Source organism: Salvia hispanica, chromosome 4, assembly GCF_029641045.1.
Source record: "Salvia hispanica isolate PSC_SH4W2 chromosome 4, Shi_PSC_v1, whole genome shotgun sequence".
Lineage (NCBI taxonomy): Eukaryota > Viridiplantae > Streptophyta > Magnoliopsida > Lamiales > Lamiaceae > Salvia > Salvia hispanica.
In genome coordinates, this window is record NC_142695.1 from 39,495,483 (window position 1) to 39,518,244 (window position 22,762).

General features: G+C 35.7%; 1 protein-coding gene and 1 non-coding gene across 2 annotated transcripts; both read right to left on the minus strand.

The window, feature by feature from the left end:
* Positions 1–10,032: 10,032 nt before the first annotated feature.
* LOC125196264 (calcium uniporter protein 3, mitochondrial-like) lies at positions 10,033–12,129 on the minus strand. Its single transcript, XM_048094713.2, has 2 exons — positions 11,473–12,129; positions 10,033–10,682 (listed from the first exon to the last, which is right to left on the minus strand). The coding sequence occupies exons 1-2, from the start codon at positions 12,028–12,030 to the stop codon at positions 10,221–10,223; spliced, it is 1,020 nt and encodes a 339-aa protein (XP_047950670.1). The 5' UTR covers positions 12,031–12,129; the 3' UTR covers positions 10,033–10,220.
* Positions 12,130–17,946: 5,817 nt separating this feature from the next.
* On the minus strand, positions 17,947–18,018 carry TRNAM-CAU (transfer RNA methionine (anticodon CAU)). The gene has a single exon. It is a non-coding gene; the product is annotated as a tRNA-Met (tRNA).
* Between the last annotated feature and the right edge of the window lie 4,744 nt (positions 18,019–22,762).

Consider the following 22,762-nt stretch of genomic DNA (forward strand, 5'->3'; position numbering starts at 1 on the left):
ACTAAAAATATTCAACTTTTTATATCATTATGAATACAATTCACAATGTTAAAGTTTTATTAAGGCTATATTGATTAGTTACCAATTTAATATAAAATAATAATAATAATAATAATAATAATAATAATAATAATAATAATAATTACATAATATTAAAATAATAATATTAATATTGATTAATAATAATAGTATAAAGAATGAGGAGAATGAGAGAAGATATTATAATATCAATTTTGATACTAATTTTATGTATGCCTAAAATACCCTCTATGACATAAATGAGAAAATATATTTGTTCAAAGGGCATTTTGGAAAGAAAATTGCATCATGTACCAAAAATATGATTTATAGGTACCAAAAACGATATAAAATAAAGATCAGGTACCATTTACGTGCGAAAATGAAAGATCAGATACCATTTATGTAGTTCACTCTTTTTGCAATTGATTGGGCAGATCAGTATTAATCACATTAATCATTATTTACCTTTAGGTCGGCAATGGTTGCACCGACCGTGTCTGGTCAAGTATTCTTCCAGCTTTATAACTTACTATTCCGTCTGTTCCATAGTAGTATAGTCATTTTAGCATTTTAGTACTGCGTTTCATAGTAGTAGAGTCATTTTCTTTTTTTTTGTTAAAAGTCAACACATTTCTTCTTATTTACTTTTCTCTCTCTTACTTTCTTCTCTCCACTTTTTCCACTCTCATAATTTATTATTTTTCTTCTCTCCACTTTTTCCATTCTCATACTTTATTATTTTTTATTTAATATATTATACGTCTTTTTCTTCTTTTCTGTGTTAGAAAGAAATGCCTTCCTGCCTCCACTATTTTGGAATGGAAAGAGCATAAGATATGATGCCAACGCTTTATGAGGCCCAGTTAAGATGGCGGTGGTGCCGCATTTGTTGACCATCAAATAGAAAGTCCGCCACAAACTACTCGGCTTATTACATCGGTATCTTGAAACCATTTCGATATTGGGTAGTCAAGTAAGAAATTCACGTAGAATAAACGACAATCATATGGAACATTCATGAACATCTAAAATCCAACATGTAGGTTGCTGCTAGAAAAACGAGTTGTGTTAATCTAGGAGATGAGTACACAATGAAAATATATGTAGTATTTATCTCTTCTTTATAGAATTTCATTCTTCGAAAAAAAATATTTAAAAAAATATTATACATTTTTCAATTTTAAAAAATATTTTTACCTTTTTCTTAGTATAAAAGGTAAAAAGTTAATAGTACTAGTTATTTTTGTTTGCCTTTCAATTTATGATATCAATCACGAAGAATGGAAATGGTGTAGATTGGATCTAAGTGATTGTAGATTTTATTGTTATGCATTATCTTTTATTTAAATTTAGAAAGTTAGGATTTTATGGCATTTAGATAAATTAGGAATTGATTTATATTAATGCAAAGGTCACGTTTATCTGTAGGCCTGTCAAATCGGGTACCCGCGGATATCCGATCCGAAAATTTCGGGTACCCGATCCCGAATTTCCCAAAATCTAATACCAGATATCCGATCCGAAATAATTTCGGGTATCCAGACCCGATTTTGGAATTTTATTTTAATTTTATTTTTTTAATAAAATTAGCTACAAATTTTAGAAATACAAACTTGTAGTAGTTCGAATTTGATACAAACTTGAATTAGTTCGAATTTAGGAAAAAAAACTACTACAAATTTTTAGAAATAAAAAAATTATAAGTTATAACATCCATTATTTATCAATAATAAACATTGCAATTCATATATTGAACTTATTGCATCCATTATAGCATCCATGATAAAATCGATTACGGATAAATTGAACTTATATTGCTATAAGTTCTTTGTCTATGTCGTTTAAGTGAATCCCTTAATCGCATTTTTGTTGGATGTGCATTCTTTAATAACTGTCATCATATAGTAGTAAGAAAAGTGAAAATTGGCCGTTTGTTGGCAACTACGGTTTGTTGAATTGTTGGAATCTTTTAATTGAAATTTCTTTCGAGTCACGTTGGGCCATCCACAACGTTGTCTCTTATCCGTCTCTTAACCGTCTCATCTCTTCACTATTCATGGGTCCCACTGTACTTTTCAGCTCAATTCTTAACTAAAAGACAACACCTGCAACCCTCCATCTCTTAACCATCTCTTAACCATCTTTAACTATTCATTCAATTTCATTTTCTATTTTTAATTCAAACAAATTCAATTAATAAAAACACAAATAATTAAAATAAAATAAATATTACAACTTAAAAGCCTAAAAAATAGAAAAAAATACATAATTTAAAATCCTAAAAAATAAAAAAAGTACATAATTTAAAATCCTAAAAAATAAAAAAACTACTCCGCCGGCGAATCATCATCCCCCGAAGTCGGCGGTGCAGCTATACCAAGTTGAGCTCTCATATACTCAATTCTGGCCATATGGGCTGCAACTTGGCCAGGATTCATTTTTTAGAGGTCCGCCATCGTGGCGACTAGGTACATGGACATTAGGGTGTGCGAGCCCGTGCCCGTGCCGGAGCCCGAGCCCTCGCCCGCCTGGCTTGGTCCGCCACGGCCCATCCCTCTCGCTCTCGCTCTCCCCCTGGCTCTAGCTGCCTTCGCCGCCTTGGTCCCTTGCGGCCGACGTCGTGCACCGGAAGAAGACTCCCCTACATCATCGGTTGGTGTGCCCTCACGTGAGGTGTTGCCTTCGCCGCCATCACTAGACGAGTAGTGGCCACGCGCCGTGCGCTTCGTGCATTTCGAGCCCGACTCGACACCGCCAGTCCACCTGTCAAGGTGGTGGATTTGCGACCAAACATCGACAAGCTTGAAATCTTTGCCGACGTCGTCTTTGAAGACCCGCAATGCCGCTTTCAAAATGTCGGCTCCACTGGCTCCACTCTGATAATTCGTCTCTTCTCCCATGTATATCGCGCAAAAATTTTTGACATCTTTGTCGCTTCGCTCCCAATGACTGCGGAGCATCTTCACGTTGCGGGGAACGGTATTCGTCGGCCTTCGTGCGTTGTAAACTTCGGTGACTTTTAGCCAAAAACACTTGTGGGTTTGTTGATTCCCGACGACAGTATCGTACGAGACGCTGATCCAAGCGTCGTACAGAGCCAACGTCTTGGCTTGGCTGTATGCATGACGGTTGCCGTCTCCACCAGCCTCTGCATCCGCTGCCTCCTCTTCCTCCTCGGCATTGACGCCGAGACTGAGGTTGATCCTGCCAGAGCCGGAGCCGGAGCCTCCACCAATTGGCCAGTCGGGCAAACTATGTTCAGGCGCCAAAAAATTCTCCGGAATTTGGGATAATCCCGGCGATTGCCCGTACCTCTGGGGGGGGGGAGGGACGATAGTATGGATCCACATCAAAATGTGGTGTTTGGTACGCCGGCGGGGTGGTCGAGCCTAGGGTGCCCGGCGACGAACCGGGAGTACCCAAACAGTTGTACATGCTCGCCCAATCGTCGAACGAGTTCAAGTCGAACCCGACGGAGCGCCGCCTGCCGGAGCCGCCGCCGCTGGAGTTTCCATCGCCGGACATTTTTTCAACAATTTGAGAGTAGTGTTTGTGTGTAAAATGGAAGAGGAATGAGGAATGAGAGTAGTGTTTGTGTGTAAAATGGTGAATGGAGTAAAAAAAAATTGAAAATTCGACCGTTTTGTTCCCAACGGTCATTTGACCGTTTGAATTTTTTTTTTATTAAATTCGAATTTTTCGAATTTATAAAAAAAAAATTATTACGTCATAATTACGACGCCCACTCGCGGGCCGGCGAGTGGGCGTCACGCAATGCTCCAGCGCGCGCCACGTGGGCGCGCGCGTCGTCTCGCCAGCTCGAGGCCGGCCTCGCCGGATCGCGTCGCGCGACGAGATGTCTCGTCTCGTCGAGACGAGACCGAGTCCGCGTTGCGGATGCTCTTAACTAGCTTGTGTTGTAATTTGTCTGCAAGGTAGGGGAGAAAATGTTGGATCATGACTCCATTTCAAATCCTACTACTCATAGCAAGACAACCGGCCTCCCTCGTAAGCCATTCTACCGAGCTCGGGCACAAAACAACCCCTTGAGTGATTCACATTTCACTGTTCCTATCTCCCCTGCTCTGTTTGACTGTACTGCCAGTTTCCCTAAGTTGAGTTTGCTGATATTGGCTGTGGATTCGGTGGGCTTCTGATTAGCCTTGCAACACTTATGATCGAGACCTTTGACCTCAGACATTAACCTCTCTATCGTTTTTGACCAACTCACACACAATACTATTTCTTTTATTTGATTCTTATCAAAGACCACATCCATATTTATTTCAGTGATAGAGATGTAAATCAAATCAAATCACAATAACCATGAACATAAATCATGATAAAGATATAGCTTAATTACTAATTTCATGCATAAAAATAAATATATATCCATAGTAGGTGGCATGACAAAGGAACTTGGTGTGATGACTTGACAAGAAACGTAATTGTGGTCAACAAGACAAGGACGTTGGTCTTTAGAGGATCGGTTGTTATCGACTCAATGTTTTATATCAATTGTGTAAACAATTAGTGTAGACTTTAAAGACCAAATAAGAACTCTTCTGAAATATTAATATTTTGAAATAAGTACTTTTGGTTGATATACAAGGATGACCTTTTAAAAACCTTTAAGTTGTTATTTCTATTCTTTTGAAAAAATAGTACTACTTTAAAGACCAAATAAGAACTCTTCTGAAATATTAATCTTTTGAAATAAGTACTTTTGGTTGATATACAAGGATGACCTTTTAAAAACCTTTAAGTTGTTATTTCTATTCTTTTGAAAAAATAGTACTATTTTTTTTATGCTTTAAGTACTTCCAACAAATTATTTGAATATGGAATTGGAATCCCATAATATTTAATAATGAATATACGCGTTTTAGAACCTATAAATTATTCAAATGGGCATATAACAAAGCTTACCGTAAATCATTTGAAATGCTTTTAATGCAGTATTCCATTTTAGTATTAATATTAGAGTGAATTACATAAATGGTACTTGATCTTTCACTTTTGCACGTAAAATGATACCTGATATTTATTTTATATCGTTTTTGGTACTTATAAATCACATTTTTGGTACCTGATGCAATTTTCTTCCCAAAATGCCTTTTAAACAAATATATTTTCTCATTTCTGTCATAGAGGGTATTTTGGGCAAACATAAAATTAGTACCAAAAGTGATATTATAATATCTTCTCTCATTCTCCTAATTCTTTATACTATTATAATTAATCAATATTAATATTAATTTTCATTTTTAATATCATTCAAATATACTTAAATATAGCTATAGTTATAATTATATTTAATTATTATTGTTATAATACTAAAAATTGATAGTAATTAATAAATAATTATAGTATAATTATATAAATTATGAATCACATAATATTATGTAATAATAATTATTATTATTTTACATTAAATTAGTAACTAATCAATATAGATTATTATTGTTATAGTACTAAAAACTGATAGTAATTAATAAATAATTGTAGTATATATATATAAATTATGAATCACATAATATTATGTAATAATAATTATTATTATTTTACATTAAATTAGTAACTAATCAATATAGATTATTATTGTTATAATACTAAAAACTGATAGTGATTAATAAATAATTGTAGTATAATTATATAAATTATGAATCACATAATATTATGTAATAATTATTATTATTATTTTACATTAAATTAGTAACTAATCAATATAGTCTTAATAAAAATATAACATTGTGAATTGTATTTTTAGTTAGGTGTTTCAACCTTAAAATGAGTATAAAATAATTTAATAAAAAATATTCAATTGATTTAATTAATTTAAATAATTAATTTAATTTGGTATTTTGTTTTTTATTTATATTATGAATGCAATTAGATGTATTTATAAACCACTAAAAAGAAAGAAGAAAAAAGAAGGAAGAAGAAACATTTTACTAAGGAGAAAAAAAATAAAAGAAAGGAAGATAAAATACTAAAAAGAAAGAAGAAAATGAAGAAAAAAGAAAGAAGAAGAAACTAATGAAGAAAAAGAGAAATAAGAAAGGAAGAAAAATAATCACATACTCCCTCTGTCCCAAGATAAGTGATTTGTATTCCTTTTTGGGATGTCCCACTATAAGTGACCTATTTCTATTTTTAGCAAAAAGTCATCTCTCTTACTTTATTCTCCACCTACTTTATTCTCTCTTCTCTCCTCTACTTTTCCCTCTCTCATACTTTACTCTCTCCACTTTAACTTATTTAAATACCATTCCTTAAATCCCGTGCCCAAAAGAAGTAGGTCACTTATCTTGGGACGGATGGAGTATTTGGTACTCCCTCCGTCCTATTGAAGATGACCCACTTTCCTTTTTAATTTGTCCCAAACAAGATGACTCATTACTTAAAATGGAAACACTTTTATCTCTACTTTATTCCCTCTCTCTTACTTTACTCTCTCCTCTCAACACACAAAATAAAGTTGCATAAAATCACGTGCCGCCCAAGAAAGGGGTCATCTTCCTTGGGACGGAGGGAGTACTATTTAATGGAAATTTCCAAAAATATCCTTCATGAAAAAAAAATCACACATATGGTACCTAGGATTATTTTTGTCATTGGATACCAAAAACAATATAAAATAAAGATCAGATACTATTTATGTGTGAAATTGAAAGATTAAGTACCATTTATGTACTTTTAATATTATAAATGAAACGGCTAAAGACACGGATCGCTGTTGCTGCGAAACTGAGTAGGTCAGCCCAAATAAATGGAATATTGACGGACCACTTTTTATGACTTTATTTAACAATTATCTTTTACTAGTATTATTTTATGTCTGGCTCATGGACGGTGGATATGCAGAAGATTTCATTTATTTAATTTTTTTTTTTTATAAATTGCCAGAATAAATTTCAATAATAATATAAATAATTGCACGCACATTCATAATGTTGCGGTCCAACAGGGACACGAATATGAGCATATTCCAATGTAGAAAAAGTTGGAAACATGAATGAAACATGCATCTTCCCCTAGATGCGAATATCCCTAGTGCAACCTAACAATTTTTTTGCTTCATTATTATTTTCACATGCTAAGTTAATAATTATGATACGCATTGATTCTTTTTATCCCATGATTTAGGTCCTATATGACATGGACTAAATTTTTTTATGATTGGCTAAGCATTTGTATTAAAGAAAAGTACAAATTTCGTGGATACACCTACATATGTTGGACAAAAGATATCCATATAAGAGCATCCGCAATGGTCGGCTAGCAACCGGCTAGCCGATTCGTCGTGCTGGCCGATCGGCTAGCCGAACCATTGCAGTCGGCGAGAGCGAAATCGGCGAGCCGATCGGCGTGGGCTGGCCGATCGCTCGGCGCTGGCCGATGCGCTAGCCGATGTGCTGGCCGCCACAACCGATCGGCCAGCGCCGAATTTTGTTTTTTTTTTATAATTCTTTTTTTTTATTTTTTTTAATTCTTTTTAAAAAAAAATTTAATTTTTTTTTAATTTTTGAAAAACTATATAAACACGATTTTCTCTATCTCTAAATTTCTGTACAAGAGCAACATCTAGCGATGGAAAACAACAACTAGCCCAATACAAAATTAAGACCTAAAACAGATTCAAGGTGGCTCGTGTGTGGAAGCCCGGATTTTTTTTTATTATGTTATTTTTATGATTTTTAGTTAATGTACTTTTTTTTATTTAAATAAAATTAATGAATTTTCCCGTATATGTCTCGTAAATTTAATTCCGTATTTTAATCGTAATTTTAATTCCGTAAATGTAGTATATTTTGAATTATTTTTATTGCGGCTGGCCTATGGCTGACCTGAATCTGATGTGGCAGGTGGATCTTTTAGTATTGCTGACGTGGCAAAGGAGAGAATGGCTGGCCTATTACTGGCCTATTGCTGGCCTAAGCACCATTGCGGATGCTCTAAGGATTATTTGCCTTTTTTTCACTTCTAGAGGCAATTTGAAAGAATGAGTTATTGAGGAGAATATTCGAATCCAATATCTGTTAATTGCACGGCAATATTTTCTGCTCTCTTATTTCAATATAAATGTCTCTCAATTTCTCAATTCTCAGCATGTTGATTACGTTTTATTTTTTCAATAAAACATTGTTTGTTTACCAGGAAATTGAGTACTTGCATAAAACTGTCTCTCCTAAGAAAATAATTAATAATTAAATCAATGCAAGATAAATTTTTATAGAACGCGTTTTAGTTACTGTACAGTATACACACGTGTTTGGTTCCAAAATTTTTTAATGAATAAATGAATTTAAATTTTAAAAGTCAAGCTATTGAGAGTATCTCAGTCCTCTGACCTCAAAAATTAATTTTTCCTACCACTTAACCAACTCACATGCGATTCTAAGTCTTCTCACTGTATATGTATGCTTGGATGGTGCAATCTTAAGCATGCAAAATTAAAAAGAGAACGTGTTAATTCGTTTAATTTGAAAGTGATGTAGAATCAGACAGGCCCGACCAACCATATGGGAGAAATTTTAGTAGTGTGTAGGTTAATCGACATTTATAGAGAAAAATAATGGTTCCCTGACGTTCTTTAATATGTAATCCGTCCCACTATAAGTGAGGTGCTTCAATTAGGACATTGTTTTGCAAAAATAATGAGTAATAAATAGTTAGAATGGAGAGAAATGAAATTAAGTAAGAGAATAATATATATAATGACTTTTTTCTATATTTTTCTCTCTTTTATTTTAATTTCTTTAACTGTAACTATTTATTATCATCTTTGCAAAACAACGACAAAAATAAAAAATAAATCTCACTTGTATTGGGACAGAGGGAGTATAATTTAAGAATTTAGTAATATTAATTGTCTCTTTCAAACAATAGAAAATATCAACAACTCATTTCGTAAGATGGATGGGATAAAGCGCGTTTGTAATTGTAATATTGCTATATGCTTTATCAATCATAGTGAGTCCAAAGTTAATGAAATATGAGACTTACTTTTTTATATTGGTTTTATAATAAATATGAGTAAAGTGAGTTAGTGGAATATGAGACCCACTTTTTTATATTTAGTTTTATACTAATAAAATGTGAGTGAAGTGAGTTAGTGGAATATGAGAGTCACTTACCATTTATGGTAAAAATGAAGTGTGACTCTTGTTATGAGACGGATAAAATGGCAAAGTGTGACCCTTATTATAGGACGGAGAGAAACTCCCTTTAACATTTTGATCCACCTATCAAAATTAATTTACTTTTATTTTTGAAAATATTTTCACATATAATACATTACTAAAATAACGTGGGTCTCATTATCAATAACGTTATTTCAACAATATTTTCAATTTTTCTCTCATTTTACTAATTTTATATTAAAATCTTTGATATTCATAAAATATCAATTTTTAGATATGAATGAAGTACTATCTAGTAAACTCCACTATGTTATATGTCCACCCATTATCACATGCATTAAGGTTAAAAAAGATGTTATGAAACAATATTATGTTGACAAAGGATTAGCAATGCATTTAGTTATAAGAGGATGTTATGAAACAGATTTTAAGATTATATATATTGACAAAAATATGAGAGTGAATTTTTTTTCTATTAACAAAGTCAAGAAAGAGGAAAACTAATGCATCACAAATTCACAATAATGCATCAATCTTGTTTTTTCAATTATATATTGAATTTACACATTAAATAATGGCTTATTGAAATGGAGACACGGGTAGCATCACTATTCACTACGACAAGTCGACAATCAATAAAAATTATATACAATTAATAATTATATTAATGGTTTGTTTTACTCTACACTGCCGTCAAATAAATGTGGAGTACAATAGTTTTGGACTTTTCGTTTCAATCAGACGAATTTTAAAAATTTTATGTTTATAAAAATCAGTGTATTCGTTATCAACTAAATTAAAATACATACTGCGATCACCCGCCCCAAACAACCTACTCGGGTTCAGAGCGATTGAAAGAAGCAGATTTCTGTTAATCAATGATTTCTACTGCTCATTTCCTACAAACAGTTTAACGAATCTAATCTACAAATCCGTGGTTACATAATGGGTGCTGAAAATAATAAAAGAAGCAAAAAATTTTAGGTATGATTTTGTGATTTAAAGCAATTTTATCTGATCTCATTTTCTTGGATTTAAAACAAGATTGATCGATCAACCCCTACGGGTTGGAGTCGCAAAGGAAAGGGCTGCAGCCGTTTCCGTGGACTGGGGATGACAAGCTCTCTTCAGCTCATCATACCTCTCCACATCAAAATTCAGCGACTTGAAGAGGCGCTTCTGCTTGGCACTGAACCTGCTCTGGAAGAACCCCTCGAATGAGGGCTCTTTCGACGTTCTCAGGAAGAAGGCATACCCTCCCATGAAATACATCGACGTCACATAGAAACAGATTGGCTCCATCACATCCCACGACAGTTCCCAGAACGTTAGGCGCATGAAGGCCGCTGTCTGGACAACAAGGTAGCCTAACCCGACCCAGAGCTCCCTACGAACATACGACTCTGCTTTCCTATCGATCACTGCCTTCTGCTTCTCCAGTTCTTCCAACTCCTTCATTCTTGGATCGTCCGGTTTTGGGGCTAGAGGCATTAGTCCTTGGATTGCTTTCACCACCTGTGTCAAAACACAATTGTACAAAAATTTGTTTTACTACTATGATTCTTTGAGTTCTGATTTATCTTTGAATCAAACACAATATTTAACATAAAACCCCCCCTGACTCCCATCCTAATTTTGACAAGAATTTTGGCATCACATCAACTTAAAGTTGAGGGAATATACATCACCCTATTCACCTCAGACCTTCTAGTATATTCATTTCTTGAAAAGGACTAGTAATAATTCTAGAGGGGAAAAACAATGAATAGAAAATCAAAACTCCTCCACAATAATGGGAAGTCCTTTTCATTCCCCTCCCTTTACTCCACCAAAATTTTCAAATGAAGACCACTCACGCAATGAAAAAACCAATCCCTCAACACAAACTTATCAATCTCGAGACATTTTTTTTATTCTGGCAAAAGCCAAGATAGTATTTTTTTTCAAGAGAGGTGATGTTCTTTGAATATATTCTTCCATGATCAGAGATCCAATCTCTAATAAAAGTCACCACCATGTTTTGTGCGAAAACATTGTTTCGATTTCCTGTGGAAGAAGACATGGAAAACCAGCACACAACGAAAAAAGCTAATCAGTTCTCGGTAGTCTCCAGATCAAAACTTAGGCTAACGAATGAATGAGTAAATCAGAACCAATTACCGGCACATTTCAACTTCTGACCTCATTCTACTGCTCTAATCTATGATAAACTCATAAATATACCATAATCCTTTCTCAATTACTATGCACAAATTGAAAACAAATTAGGGATTGAGAGAGAGAGAGGGAGGGAGGGAGCGCCAACCTGCTCAGGCCTGAGGAACACGACGCTTCCGATGACAATCACGCTCCCCGATTCATCGAGTATTTTCGCGAATTCGTGCCCTAATTCCGGACTCGAGCACGCCTTGGCACAAATCTCCAGAAATTCCGGATGCGACACGCAATCCTTGTCCATCTGCCTCAATCTCGACTTCACCGTTTCAAGCTGCGACAGCCTGAGAATCTTCCTCGCGTCCTTCACCGTCATACTATCCTCCCGCGACTCCTCCGTCGCCTGCGGCGGGCGGAGGCCGTCGAGCCTGATCCTTTCTCTGGAAATGTCCATCTCGCGGAGCTTCTCCAGAAGCTTCTCGCCGGTCGGGAGGAACCGTGCCGCCGACGTCGTCGCCGCCGATTGGCGGTGGAGATATCGCCGGAATATACCGTCATCTCCGGGATCGGGGGCGGGCGACGTGTGATGACTCAGAGCAGCCGGTTTAACGGCGGTGCGAGGTAAGGAAGTGCGGCAATTGGTGAGCGCCGTGTTCGTCATCCTCGACATGGTGAGGAGGCGCTGAGAGATCATTCTGTTGAACGCCATTGATGAATGATGAATCAATAATGCAAGAGAGAGAGAGAGAAATAGGTGAATAACGTTGGATTGAAAATGCGAATGGTTTGTTGAGTTGTTATGCCTCGTTGGACCGACGCAATTTATAGCCCCCCATCAAAATCATCCAAAAACAGCCCAATTAATATTTTTTCCCCGTAAATAAATTTCCGATTTTATATTTTCATTAAAAAAATAAGAGGAGCGAGTAAACAAATGTGCGTTGAATTAGAATGTTAATCACGTTTAAAAATTAGAAAAATAATAAAGGAGACGTGGTTGGATAACCATAAATAGAAAAGAGAAATGACGCAAACGTGTCGCCACATAATATAGGGTTGGGACTAGGAATGGAGAGGAGATATATGCGGGAGAAACAGCAAACTTTACGGGTAGGCGGAAGGAAGGGTTCAAACCTACACCAAATGAGTATTATCCATTTAATAACCTACACCAGTTCCAGCCTGTTTGAAACTGGCAATTTATATTTGAATAAATTGTGAATAATTAATCATTAAATGATATACTAAAATTTAAAATGGGATATATACTTAGTTCTAATAGTACTCTAAAATTATTCCCATTTTTTTTTTTTTTTGAGTAAAAGGACCTATTTTTAGATTTACACTAAATCAAAAACAAAAACTTTTTCAAATTTTGTGAAAAAAAGGCAAATATAGTTTTTTAAGTTTGAGTTTTGCGTAAATGATTATGATAAAATCATATTTTATGTAACATTTACACTAGAATACGTTTGAGTTTAATGTAAATGGTTGAAGGTACTCTAAGAGCATCTTTACACTAGAATAAGTTTGAGTTTAGTGTAAATGGTTTGAGATACTCTAAGAGCATATCCAAAGAGGGAATGTATATTGAAAAGGTATATCATGAATCTACCTTCTCAGAAATATAAATATATCCTTTCAAAAAGTAAAAAAATCAAAAGGAAAAATGTATATAGAAAGATAAATTGTTCTCGAAAATAAAAAATAGTACAAGATGCAATCCAATACATAAAAGAATAATATCTTCTCAAATACCTTTTCCATTGAGAAATGATTTTTCATGAAAAGAAGACAAACATAAGAGCATCCGCAGCGGTGCTCAAAACTCCGTCCATTCGTCCATGCCAGCGGCATGGCGCTGCTCTTAGCTAACAGCACGTCTGTGCCGCTGAGCACCCTGTTCTGATTGGCCAACGGCATAGCCGTTGGCATATTCAATTTTTTTTAAAATTCGAAATTTATTTAAAAAAATGTTTTTAAATAAAAATATATATTTTCCCACTTCCCAAAAAAAATATACATTTTCTACCCACTTTTAATTTATTTTTCAATTTTTTCCCCCAAAATTCACATTTTCATCTATAAATACCCCTACTTCTACACAAAAAAAAATCACATTCTCATCTATTATATCAATCTACATTCTCTCATCTTTTTTTCATATTCTCTCATCTAAATTACCACCACACTACACAATGTCCGGCTCCGACGATCACCCCTCCGGTAATCGCGGTTGGAACCACGATTGGTTCGACTCCGACTCATTCCCTAGTCCGGAAACGCAATTTATGGCCCCTCCTCAAACCCAAGGTTCGCAATTTCCGGGTGGCTACCGTCCTTACCCGGTGGACGACCAAAATGCCTCTGGGTTCGGGTGGGCACCCGAACCCGGATCGGGAGAGAGCAGCAGCTCTACTCCTACTCCTACATCTATTCCTACTCCTACTCCTCCTACTCGTGGCACCCGCACCCCGTACACTGCGGGTGAGATGATGGCGATGTTCAAAGCCTACTTGGCAGTCTCCGAAGATCCGGACGTTGGCACGAACCAAACCGGAGAAACGTATAGGTGGCGCATCACTCGTCTTTACAATGAAACCCGGCAGGGGGGAACCATCTATCGCAATGATAGTATAGTGCCCAATTGCATCTTCAGATGCAACGAGGCAATTGGTAAATTCCAGGGGTATTTCCAATAGGAAGAGCGGGCGGCGGGGAGCGGCAAGAGCGAGCTCGACATCATCAGTACTGCCTTGGCGACCTACCAAAGCTTGGAGTTCAAAGTGTTCAAGTACCTCGCTTGTTGGCAGGAGGGGCGCCTTCATCCGAAGTATAGGGCAGCGTAATAGCATCCTCCTCCAGCTCCTCTAGCAAACGGTCGATGTCAGTAGCCATCCGATGGCGCCTCCGATGATGTGGCTACCCAGCTTGCCGGAACTAACTTGGGTAGCTCCGACGCTGGCCCGAGCAGTTCCCGCCGGCCGCAAGGAAAGAAGACGACGACGGCCACCCGCCGTCGCGCCCCGACTCCATCCGCCCCCGCTCCCACTCCCTTTGTGCCTCCTCCACCCCCGAACAACACGTTGTGGACCCTCTTGGGTCAACTCTATTTGAACGATACGTCTAAGATGACTCTGGATCATTTTGCAACACATGAGGGAATGATCCGGGTCTCAAGAGGCAATTGTGGATAGAGGACTAGTCTTCCACGTGTGTAATTTTTAATTTGTAGGATTTTAATTATGTTTTTTTTTATTTTCTAGAATTTTAATTATGTATTTTTATTTTTAAAGATTTTAATTATGTAATTTTTATTTTTTAGGATTTTAATTATGTAATTTTTATTTTTTAATGTATTTTTATAATGTAGAAATGTTTTTAATAATTGGAGTATTTAAATTGAATAATAGAATGGTGGGACCCTTGAGCTTGTCCTTAGCTAAGAGCACGGATGTGGGTGTTGTGCTCTTAGCTAATGACAAGGAATAAAAGTGGATCCGGGCCCACTTCCGTGCTCTTAGGGATGCTCTAATAGTTACTACTCCCTCCGTCCAACAATAGGAGTCCCGTTTTTTCGTTTTAGGACGTCCGAGAATAGGAGTCTCGGTTCTCCTTACCATATTTGGACAATCTAATTACACTACTTATTCACTTAAATTTCAAAATTGCCATTAAAAAACCCCCAAATTCACCCCCTCCCCAATCTAATTTCCCTCATTTACAAGAATTCTCTTTCTCTCTCTATCCCATTCTCTCTCGGAAAACCGCCGCCTCCACCGCCTCCACCGCTTTCACCACGCTGCCTCCACCGCGCCGCCGCCATCGCTTCCTTATCGCCCGTCGCCTGCACCACGCTGCCTCTACCACACCGCCTCCGCCATCTCCTTATCACCGACCGCCTCCTTCCGTCTCCTTATCACCGACCGCCTCCACCGCGCCGCCTCCATCACCCCATATCAAACCCTAATCGGTCGTCTCCTCTCTTTCTCTGAAATGGAATACAGTCCAAACATTTTCCCTTATTTCTCTCTCTCTCACGGCGAACCCTAATCCCCTTCCTCTTCTTGAAATTAATTGTTGTGTAAAGCGTAATTAGTATTTTTCGACTGGTTGTGTGCCTGATTTGGACTACGATCCAAAACTTTGTTGTATCGGAGTATTAATTTCATAAAATTTTGTTCTTGAAAAATCTGTTCTTGTGCGGTTTTTGATCTTTGATTTAAGTTTGGTGCTTGATTTGATTCATTAATCTTATCTTTTGAATTGATTCACATTGGGTTTGTATTAAAGTGTGGATTTTGCAGTGTGAATTGACTAGAGCTGTTCTTGGTGTTTAAATCTTCAGATTGTGCAGATTGTGACTGCAATTAGCGAGAGCTTTGTGTTTATCTTGATTGTGGGATATTTGGAATAAAAAATAGTGATACAATGAAAACTAAAATCAGAAAATTATTGTGCTATAAAAGATGAATTTATAAATTAAACATTTTAAGTGGGCCCAAAATTCCACTATCATACACCATTATTACACACTCTACAATTTCTTAAAACCCGTGCCCTCTAGAAATGGGACTGCTATTGTTGGACGGAGAGAGTATAAGCTTTTAAGCTTTTACCTCTCCAACAATGGAGAGGTATAATTACCTCTTTTAAAGAAATGGTATAATACATTCTCAAATACTTTTCCTATTGAAAAATGACTTTTCATAATTAAAAGAAAATAAACATACTCCCTCCGTCCCGCTTAAGATGACACGTTTTCCTTTTTAGTTTGTCCCAACTAAGATGACACATTTTCTTTTTTGGAAACTTTCTCTCTCCAATTAATACACTCAACCACTTTTTCTCACTCCTATTAAAATATTCATCTTTCTTTATCTCTCTACTTTAATACTTACACCCACATTTTCTCTCTTCAATTAAACAATTTAACCAATAACTCCTAAAATCTCGTGCCGGCTAAGCAATGTGTCATCTTAGTCGGGACGAAGGGAGTAGTAGTTATAAAACTTTACCTCTCACGATATTCACAATTTAATATAATAATATTTTTATAAATATAAAAATAGGACTATTACATATTTATATTCACTACTATTAGTTTTAGTTTCATTTCTTTTGTCAAACTATTCTAAAAAAGTATGCTCGCATTAATTAAATAAGTCAAATATTAATAGCCAGCCGAGATTGAGTCTTTTTATTATACTTGTTTTAGCTTGCAAGAGTAGTTTAATGCAATGAGATTAAGACATCGTATTCAAATTTAATTAATATAATACTATATATTCACTATTTTCCGTTTACTCATTTTATGTGATAACATCCAAGATAAAATTTTCAGTAAATAAATCAAATCTATAATTATATAATGATATTTTTCAAATGTTACTAGCTTATTGTAATTCTCAAAAATATAGTTACAATATTTTGTAAATCAATAATTTTTGTTTTATGTCGTTTAGAAATTAGTTTTACAACAAAAAAAAATTGAACGTCTAGGGATATTTTTATGTCAATTAAAGACGCTTATAAATTATGTTTCAATATATACTAACTACACACTATAAAAAACATCTTGAATATTGATGTCCCAAATAGAAATATAGGACGCAAAAGATAGCCTCTCTGAGACGTAAACATTTATTAAGGTTTAGTGGACAATTATCTCCTCAATTTTTGCTCCCTCGATTTTGGCTAGTTTTTGAAAATTTTCAACATAAGATATCTCTAATTTTGCGTACTTATAAGAGCATTTCCACGGAGAGAAATAAATGGAGAGGTAAAATATTATAATTACTATATTTACTTTTTTATATAAAAAAATATATTTTAAGGAAAAAAGTATTTGAGAATGCATTATACATTTTTTCCATTTTAAAGAGGTTTCTTTACCTCTCCATTGATGGAGAGGTAAAATCATGTAACTAATTAACATATTTGCCTTCTTTTAATGAAAATTTATGGAGAGGTAAAATGTTATAATTACTATATTTACTTTTTTACATAAAATAATATATATTTTAAGAGAAAAGGTATTTGATAAGGTATTATACATTTTTTCTATTTTGAAGAGGTTTCTTTATCTCTCATTGATGGAGTGGAGAAGTAAAATCATGTAATTGACATATTTGCCTTCTTTTAATGAAAATCCATTCTCCAATGAGAAAAGTATTACACTTTTATGTTTTGGAATACATTTTGTACTATTAATTTATTTTAAAAAATAAATTACGTTTCTATAACGTGTTACTCCTTTTGAAAGAGTGGGAGCTGCTCCAAGATAAGTTGTTGTAATGTTAAAGCTAATAATTCTATTTGTAATTACATAATACTGTATTCAAATTATATTAGGTTGAATCCCTAATCACAATTTATAATGTTAATTTAAACTTATAATTAATTAATTATCATTATGAATTAGGCTAAAGTAATTTCATAATATAGCATTGGATTCTATCTTTTTTAAAATCAAAATTCCTTTATTTATTTTTATTATTTAATTTGAACTTTTTACTTTATCTGTAGTTTCTTTTATATCTTCGGTCAAATTTTCAAAAATAAGACAAAGAAATAACAGAATAATCGAACAAAAAAAAATACTATCAGATTTGGAAGCTACTCATATCAAAGCCAGGTTTCGATCCTGGGACCTGTGGGTTATGGGCCCACCACGCTTCCGCTGCGCCACTCTGATTTTATTGTTATTCTTTGAACGTGTTAAGTATTTATACAAGATAACTATAAAATCTTAATTGATTTATGTTGGTTTTAGTATTATAAGGATGTTGAATTTGCTTCCAAAATATTCCTTTTTCACTAATTACACAATGATAAGTATAAGCTTAATATTTGGTGTTTGATAGACTGGAGTATTGGAACCATTGAAATCTTAGCCATGATGAAAGAGTTTAAACATGGTGTACTCTTTTTTGTTTTTGTGTCGGTGGTGAAAGGGTGGGAAAGGGAAAGAGGAGCATTATGGTGAATCCCTATCCCCACTCTCTTTCTAAATGTTATTTTCATATTTTTGTAGATATTGTTTTAAGAGGTGCTGAAAATATTTCGATTCCCTTCAAATGTTGTTGACAACTCCTTACACGATATGTTTCATGTTAATTGCAAAACTCTTTCTTCCTCTTGAAAAATGAAGGCTGTATCTCTTTATGAGTGGACGTATTTCTAGGGGGTATGTGTGTCTTACACGGCATATATCGGTGTCTGACATTTAATTATGATGAGTTGGTAATCCAATATATATAATCTTTGTGAGCTGATTGGGATTCCAATGACTTGTTTTTTTTGTTACTACAAATTTGCTTCCCATATCCTAATTGGTAGTGTCGTAGCTCGATCTAGTCGACTTTGTTGAATTATTGTAATGAGTTGAATTTCTCGAATCTACTTAACATACTAATAAGCAATTTATAATTGTTAAGAAAATAGTCAGCTTTATATCATCAAATTAACAAAATTTAAAAAGTCTTCTATTAAGTGAAGATGAAATAATTAAACAAACACACCCCTCCCCCCCTTAAAATTTCTTTGTTGCTTAGGTGTTGCTTAATAATATAGAAAGTTAAATAAGGATTAACAGATATATGGGCAGTCAGGGAATTATTATTAGTTTGGCAATTGAATTTAGGAGATTGGTTTATGCTGTTATTTTATTGAATGCCCATAATAACAACATAGTACGTAGACTGTCCACTTTTGTGAACTTTCAATTGTTTTCAATATGTGAATATATCGGTTGTTGTAATTAATTAGTCGTTGAATTGTTTGACTATTAAAAATGGAATGTTGGCGATTGGGTAGGTATAGTTCCTGCTCTGAAGTTACTGAAGATATATAGTTATGGTGCTATTGTGTTAATGTGGATATGAATCAAAAGAGTATGTTAATACACAGAATAAATATACTTATCAAGTTGAATCAATTGACATAGTCACAAAACTGTTCACATCTTTTAGTCATTGTGAAGTTGTTTGTCACTGAAATATGATTCATAATAATACACAATATTTTAGAAAACTAGACCGGTAAACAAAACAGAGAGGCCATCGATTCATGATTCAATTGTTCTGATCAGTCGAAGAACAACTATTCAAGTCAAAATACTGTAAATACTCCTTTGTGGCTCCGTCCAATAGAAATAGGAATACTTTCCTTTTCCGTCCATCCCATAAAAATAACTCATTTCTATTAATGAAAAGTTCTTCCAACTATTACTGATATACATAAATTTATTTACAACTATATTCATAGGGCCCACCATTAAACACTAATGATAGTATGGGTCTACTATCCACTACCACTATTTTAATTACCTCTTTCATCCTCTCTCTTATTTTATTAATTATATATTAATTCTCATGTTGTTCTAAGAGCGTCTCCGGTGGTGCCCCTCCCACTAGGACTTCCCACAAAACTGTCTGTCACATCATCACTAGCCCCTCCCATTCCACTGCCACATCACTAGCCCTTCCCACTGCACTAGGACTTCCCACTAGGACTTCCCGCAATTATTCAATTTACGGACTTATAATTTACGGAATTAAAATGTCGACACGGAATACGGGAAAATTCAAAAACTTCATTAAAAAAATTACATAATTAAAAAAAAAAATTACATAATTTAAAATAATTACATAATAACCTCGGCTCTCACTCCTCCCCGTCCTCGTCCCCGTCGCCCGTGCCGCTGCCGCCTCCGACGTGCCCGCCCCCAATCTCGACGCCATAATCATCAATGGGTGGCATTCCTAAATCGCGCCGACATTGATCGACCACATCCTTGCACAACCTTTTGAACACAGGATCGTGGGTGTTAAACCACTTACTCGTGCTCTGCATCAGGGTCTTCGTTAGCTGCGCGCGGGTGAGACGGTCATTACTTGGGTCTTCTGGGGCCTTCGATTCGACCTCGTAGGACCCGCTGCCGCTGCCGCTTCCCCTTCCCCTCACCATCCGCTGTGCAGCCTTTTGTCCCGTAGGGCGACGACGACGGCGAGAGTCTGTTCGTGGTAGCGGGGCCACTTCCTCGGCTTCAGGGAGCTCGTGCGAACCAGCACTGCTGCTGTACTCACCGGAAGAGTTGATCTTCGTCCGCTTCCAGCCCGAGTCGACACCTACAACAAACTTTTGCGAGTCCTTGACCACGAGAAAGGCCTCCCATTGGTCAAACTCTTTGAACTTCAATTCTTTGTCGGGGTACTAGGCCAAGGCTCGTCTTCGGACACCATCCTCAGACATGCCGCTGGTTGCCATGCGCATGTTTTTGTGGTAGAGGGCGGCAAAATGACTGAGCTTAGGCCTCTGTTGGTTTTGCAGCGGAAATCTATTTAGTTTGTTGAAAGATTTACATCTAAACATGTTTTTATCTGATTGTAAACTAGAAACATGTTCATAAGCATATAATCAAGATCATACTGAATATATATGCAATTAAATAGAACGATTTACCGTATGAATTCAAGCAATTGAATTCGAACTCCTTCTTCAATCGATCTCTACCACGGATCTTCTGATCTGTTCCCTTTAACTTGAATTTGACCTTTGTGTGGGCAAAGCTCGTCAAATCCTCAAAAGCTGGAGAAGAATTGAAGAACCCTAAATACCGAAAATTCACTCTCTCTCCCAGACTGCAGAGAACGAAAAATATCGGTAGTATTTATTCTGTCTTCTCTTCTTCTCCCTTTTATATTAAGTTAATTATTTTGGGCCAGACCAGAGATCTATGGAGGATTGGATTGGGCCACAGTTCAGGTTTTCACTAATTAAACTAAACTAATTTAATTCAAGCCCAAACTTAAATATTATTATCATCCACTATAGATATAATATTGACTGCCGTCCAAACCGAAATTACGAGTATTCCGGGACTTCCTCTTTAATTAAATCATTTCCCGTGTTAAAGATATAAATATCCATTAATTAATATCAAGTCTGCTATCTGACTTTTATTAATTAATTTCTTTTTCCAAGAGTGGTCTAGTTTAGAAACATTATTTATTATTCATGGAATAAATTCCAACTGGCCAGTTTTCTTAATAATAAAACCTTTTTTTAAACACCTCTTGAGGATATTATCAGACTGGCCTCTCCCAGCACACGATTCATTGCAATAACAATACTAGCACCACTTAGACATTAATAATCACTACCCAATCTATCAGGATTCTTGGGCAACGAAATACCCTCACCATTTGATAAGTCAAAGTCGTTTTCAATTAATATCGTATGCCCAATGTTATGTCAACAATGATTAAGAAATGACAATCACCGAGACCTCGCCTTTCAGTAAATAGCCAAGAAAGACTTATCTCACTGTTTGATCCTTTCAGTGCTATACCACACCGACGTCGTTCATTTCCTTAGGTAAGGAAATTTTCGGACTGACGTCGCAACCTTTCACGATAGGTAGTCAAAGTCTATCTAGGTTGTGAAACATTTTTCTTACTGCAAGAACCGACAAGTTACCTACTGTGAATGCCTCTCACAACTCGTCTACTGTGCAGAAGACTTAGACTCATTTTGCTTAAACTATGTATTTAAATGGAAAACATATTTCAACATCTCATAAATACATAAGTAACCCATAAGCAAAACACATTGTAACAAAATATTCTTTCTCATTAAATGGTAAAAATGGATAGAAGAGTTATTACATATACAAGCATACGAAAGATGCTTTTCCAGTATACTAAACTCTAACAATCTCCCACTTATACTCAAAAACAGCTTTCGAGTCCAAAACTGCAAAATCCTCCCACTTATACTGAAAGCGGGTCTAGGTCAATCGAACACCTAATCCTTTCACGTGACGTTCAAACGTCCTGGCTGGAAGTGCCTTTGTGAATGGATCTGCCATGTTGTTTTCTGATGCGATCTTGACCACTTCAATGTCTCCTCTCCGCACTATATCACGAATGATGTGATATTTCCTCTCTATGTGTTTGCTTGCCTTGTGGGCACGTGGTTCCCTTGAGTTTGCCACAACACCAGAGTTGTCACAATAAACAGTGATGCTCTTGGGCATACTCGGAATCACATTCAAATCAATAAGAAAGTTTCTGAACCATACTGCTTCCTTTGCGGCTTCTGATGCTGCCACATATTCAGCTTCCATGGTAGAGTCCGCGATGCATTTCTGCTTCACACTCTTCCAAATTACGGCTCCACCTCCTAAAGTAAACACCTATCCAGAGGTTGATTTCCTCGAATCCCGATCAGAATGAAAGTCCGAATCAGTGTAACCTAAAGGATACATCTCGGATGCCTGGTAAACTAGAGAATACTCCTTAGTTCTTCTCAGATACTTGAGTATTTTCTTTACCGCAATCCAGTGTCCTTGACCAGGGTTAGACTGATACCTTGCTACCATGCCAACGGCAAAGCAAATATCGGGCCTTGTGCATAACATAGCATACATGAGACTC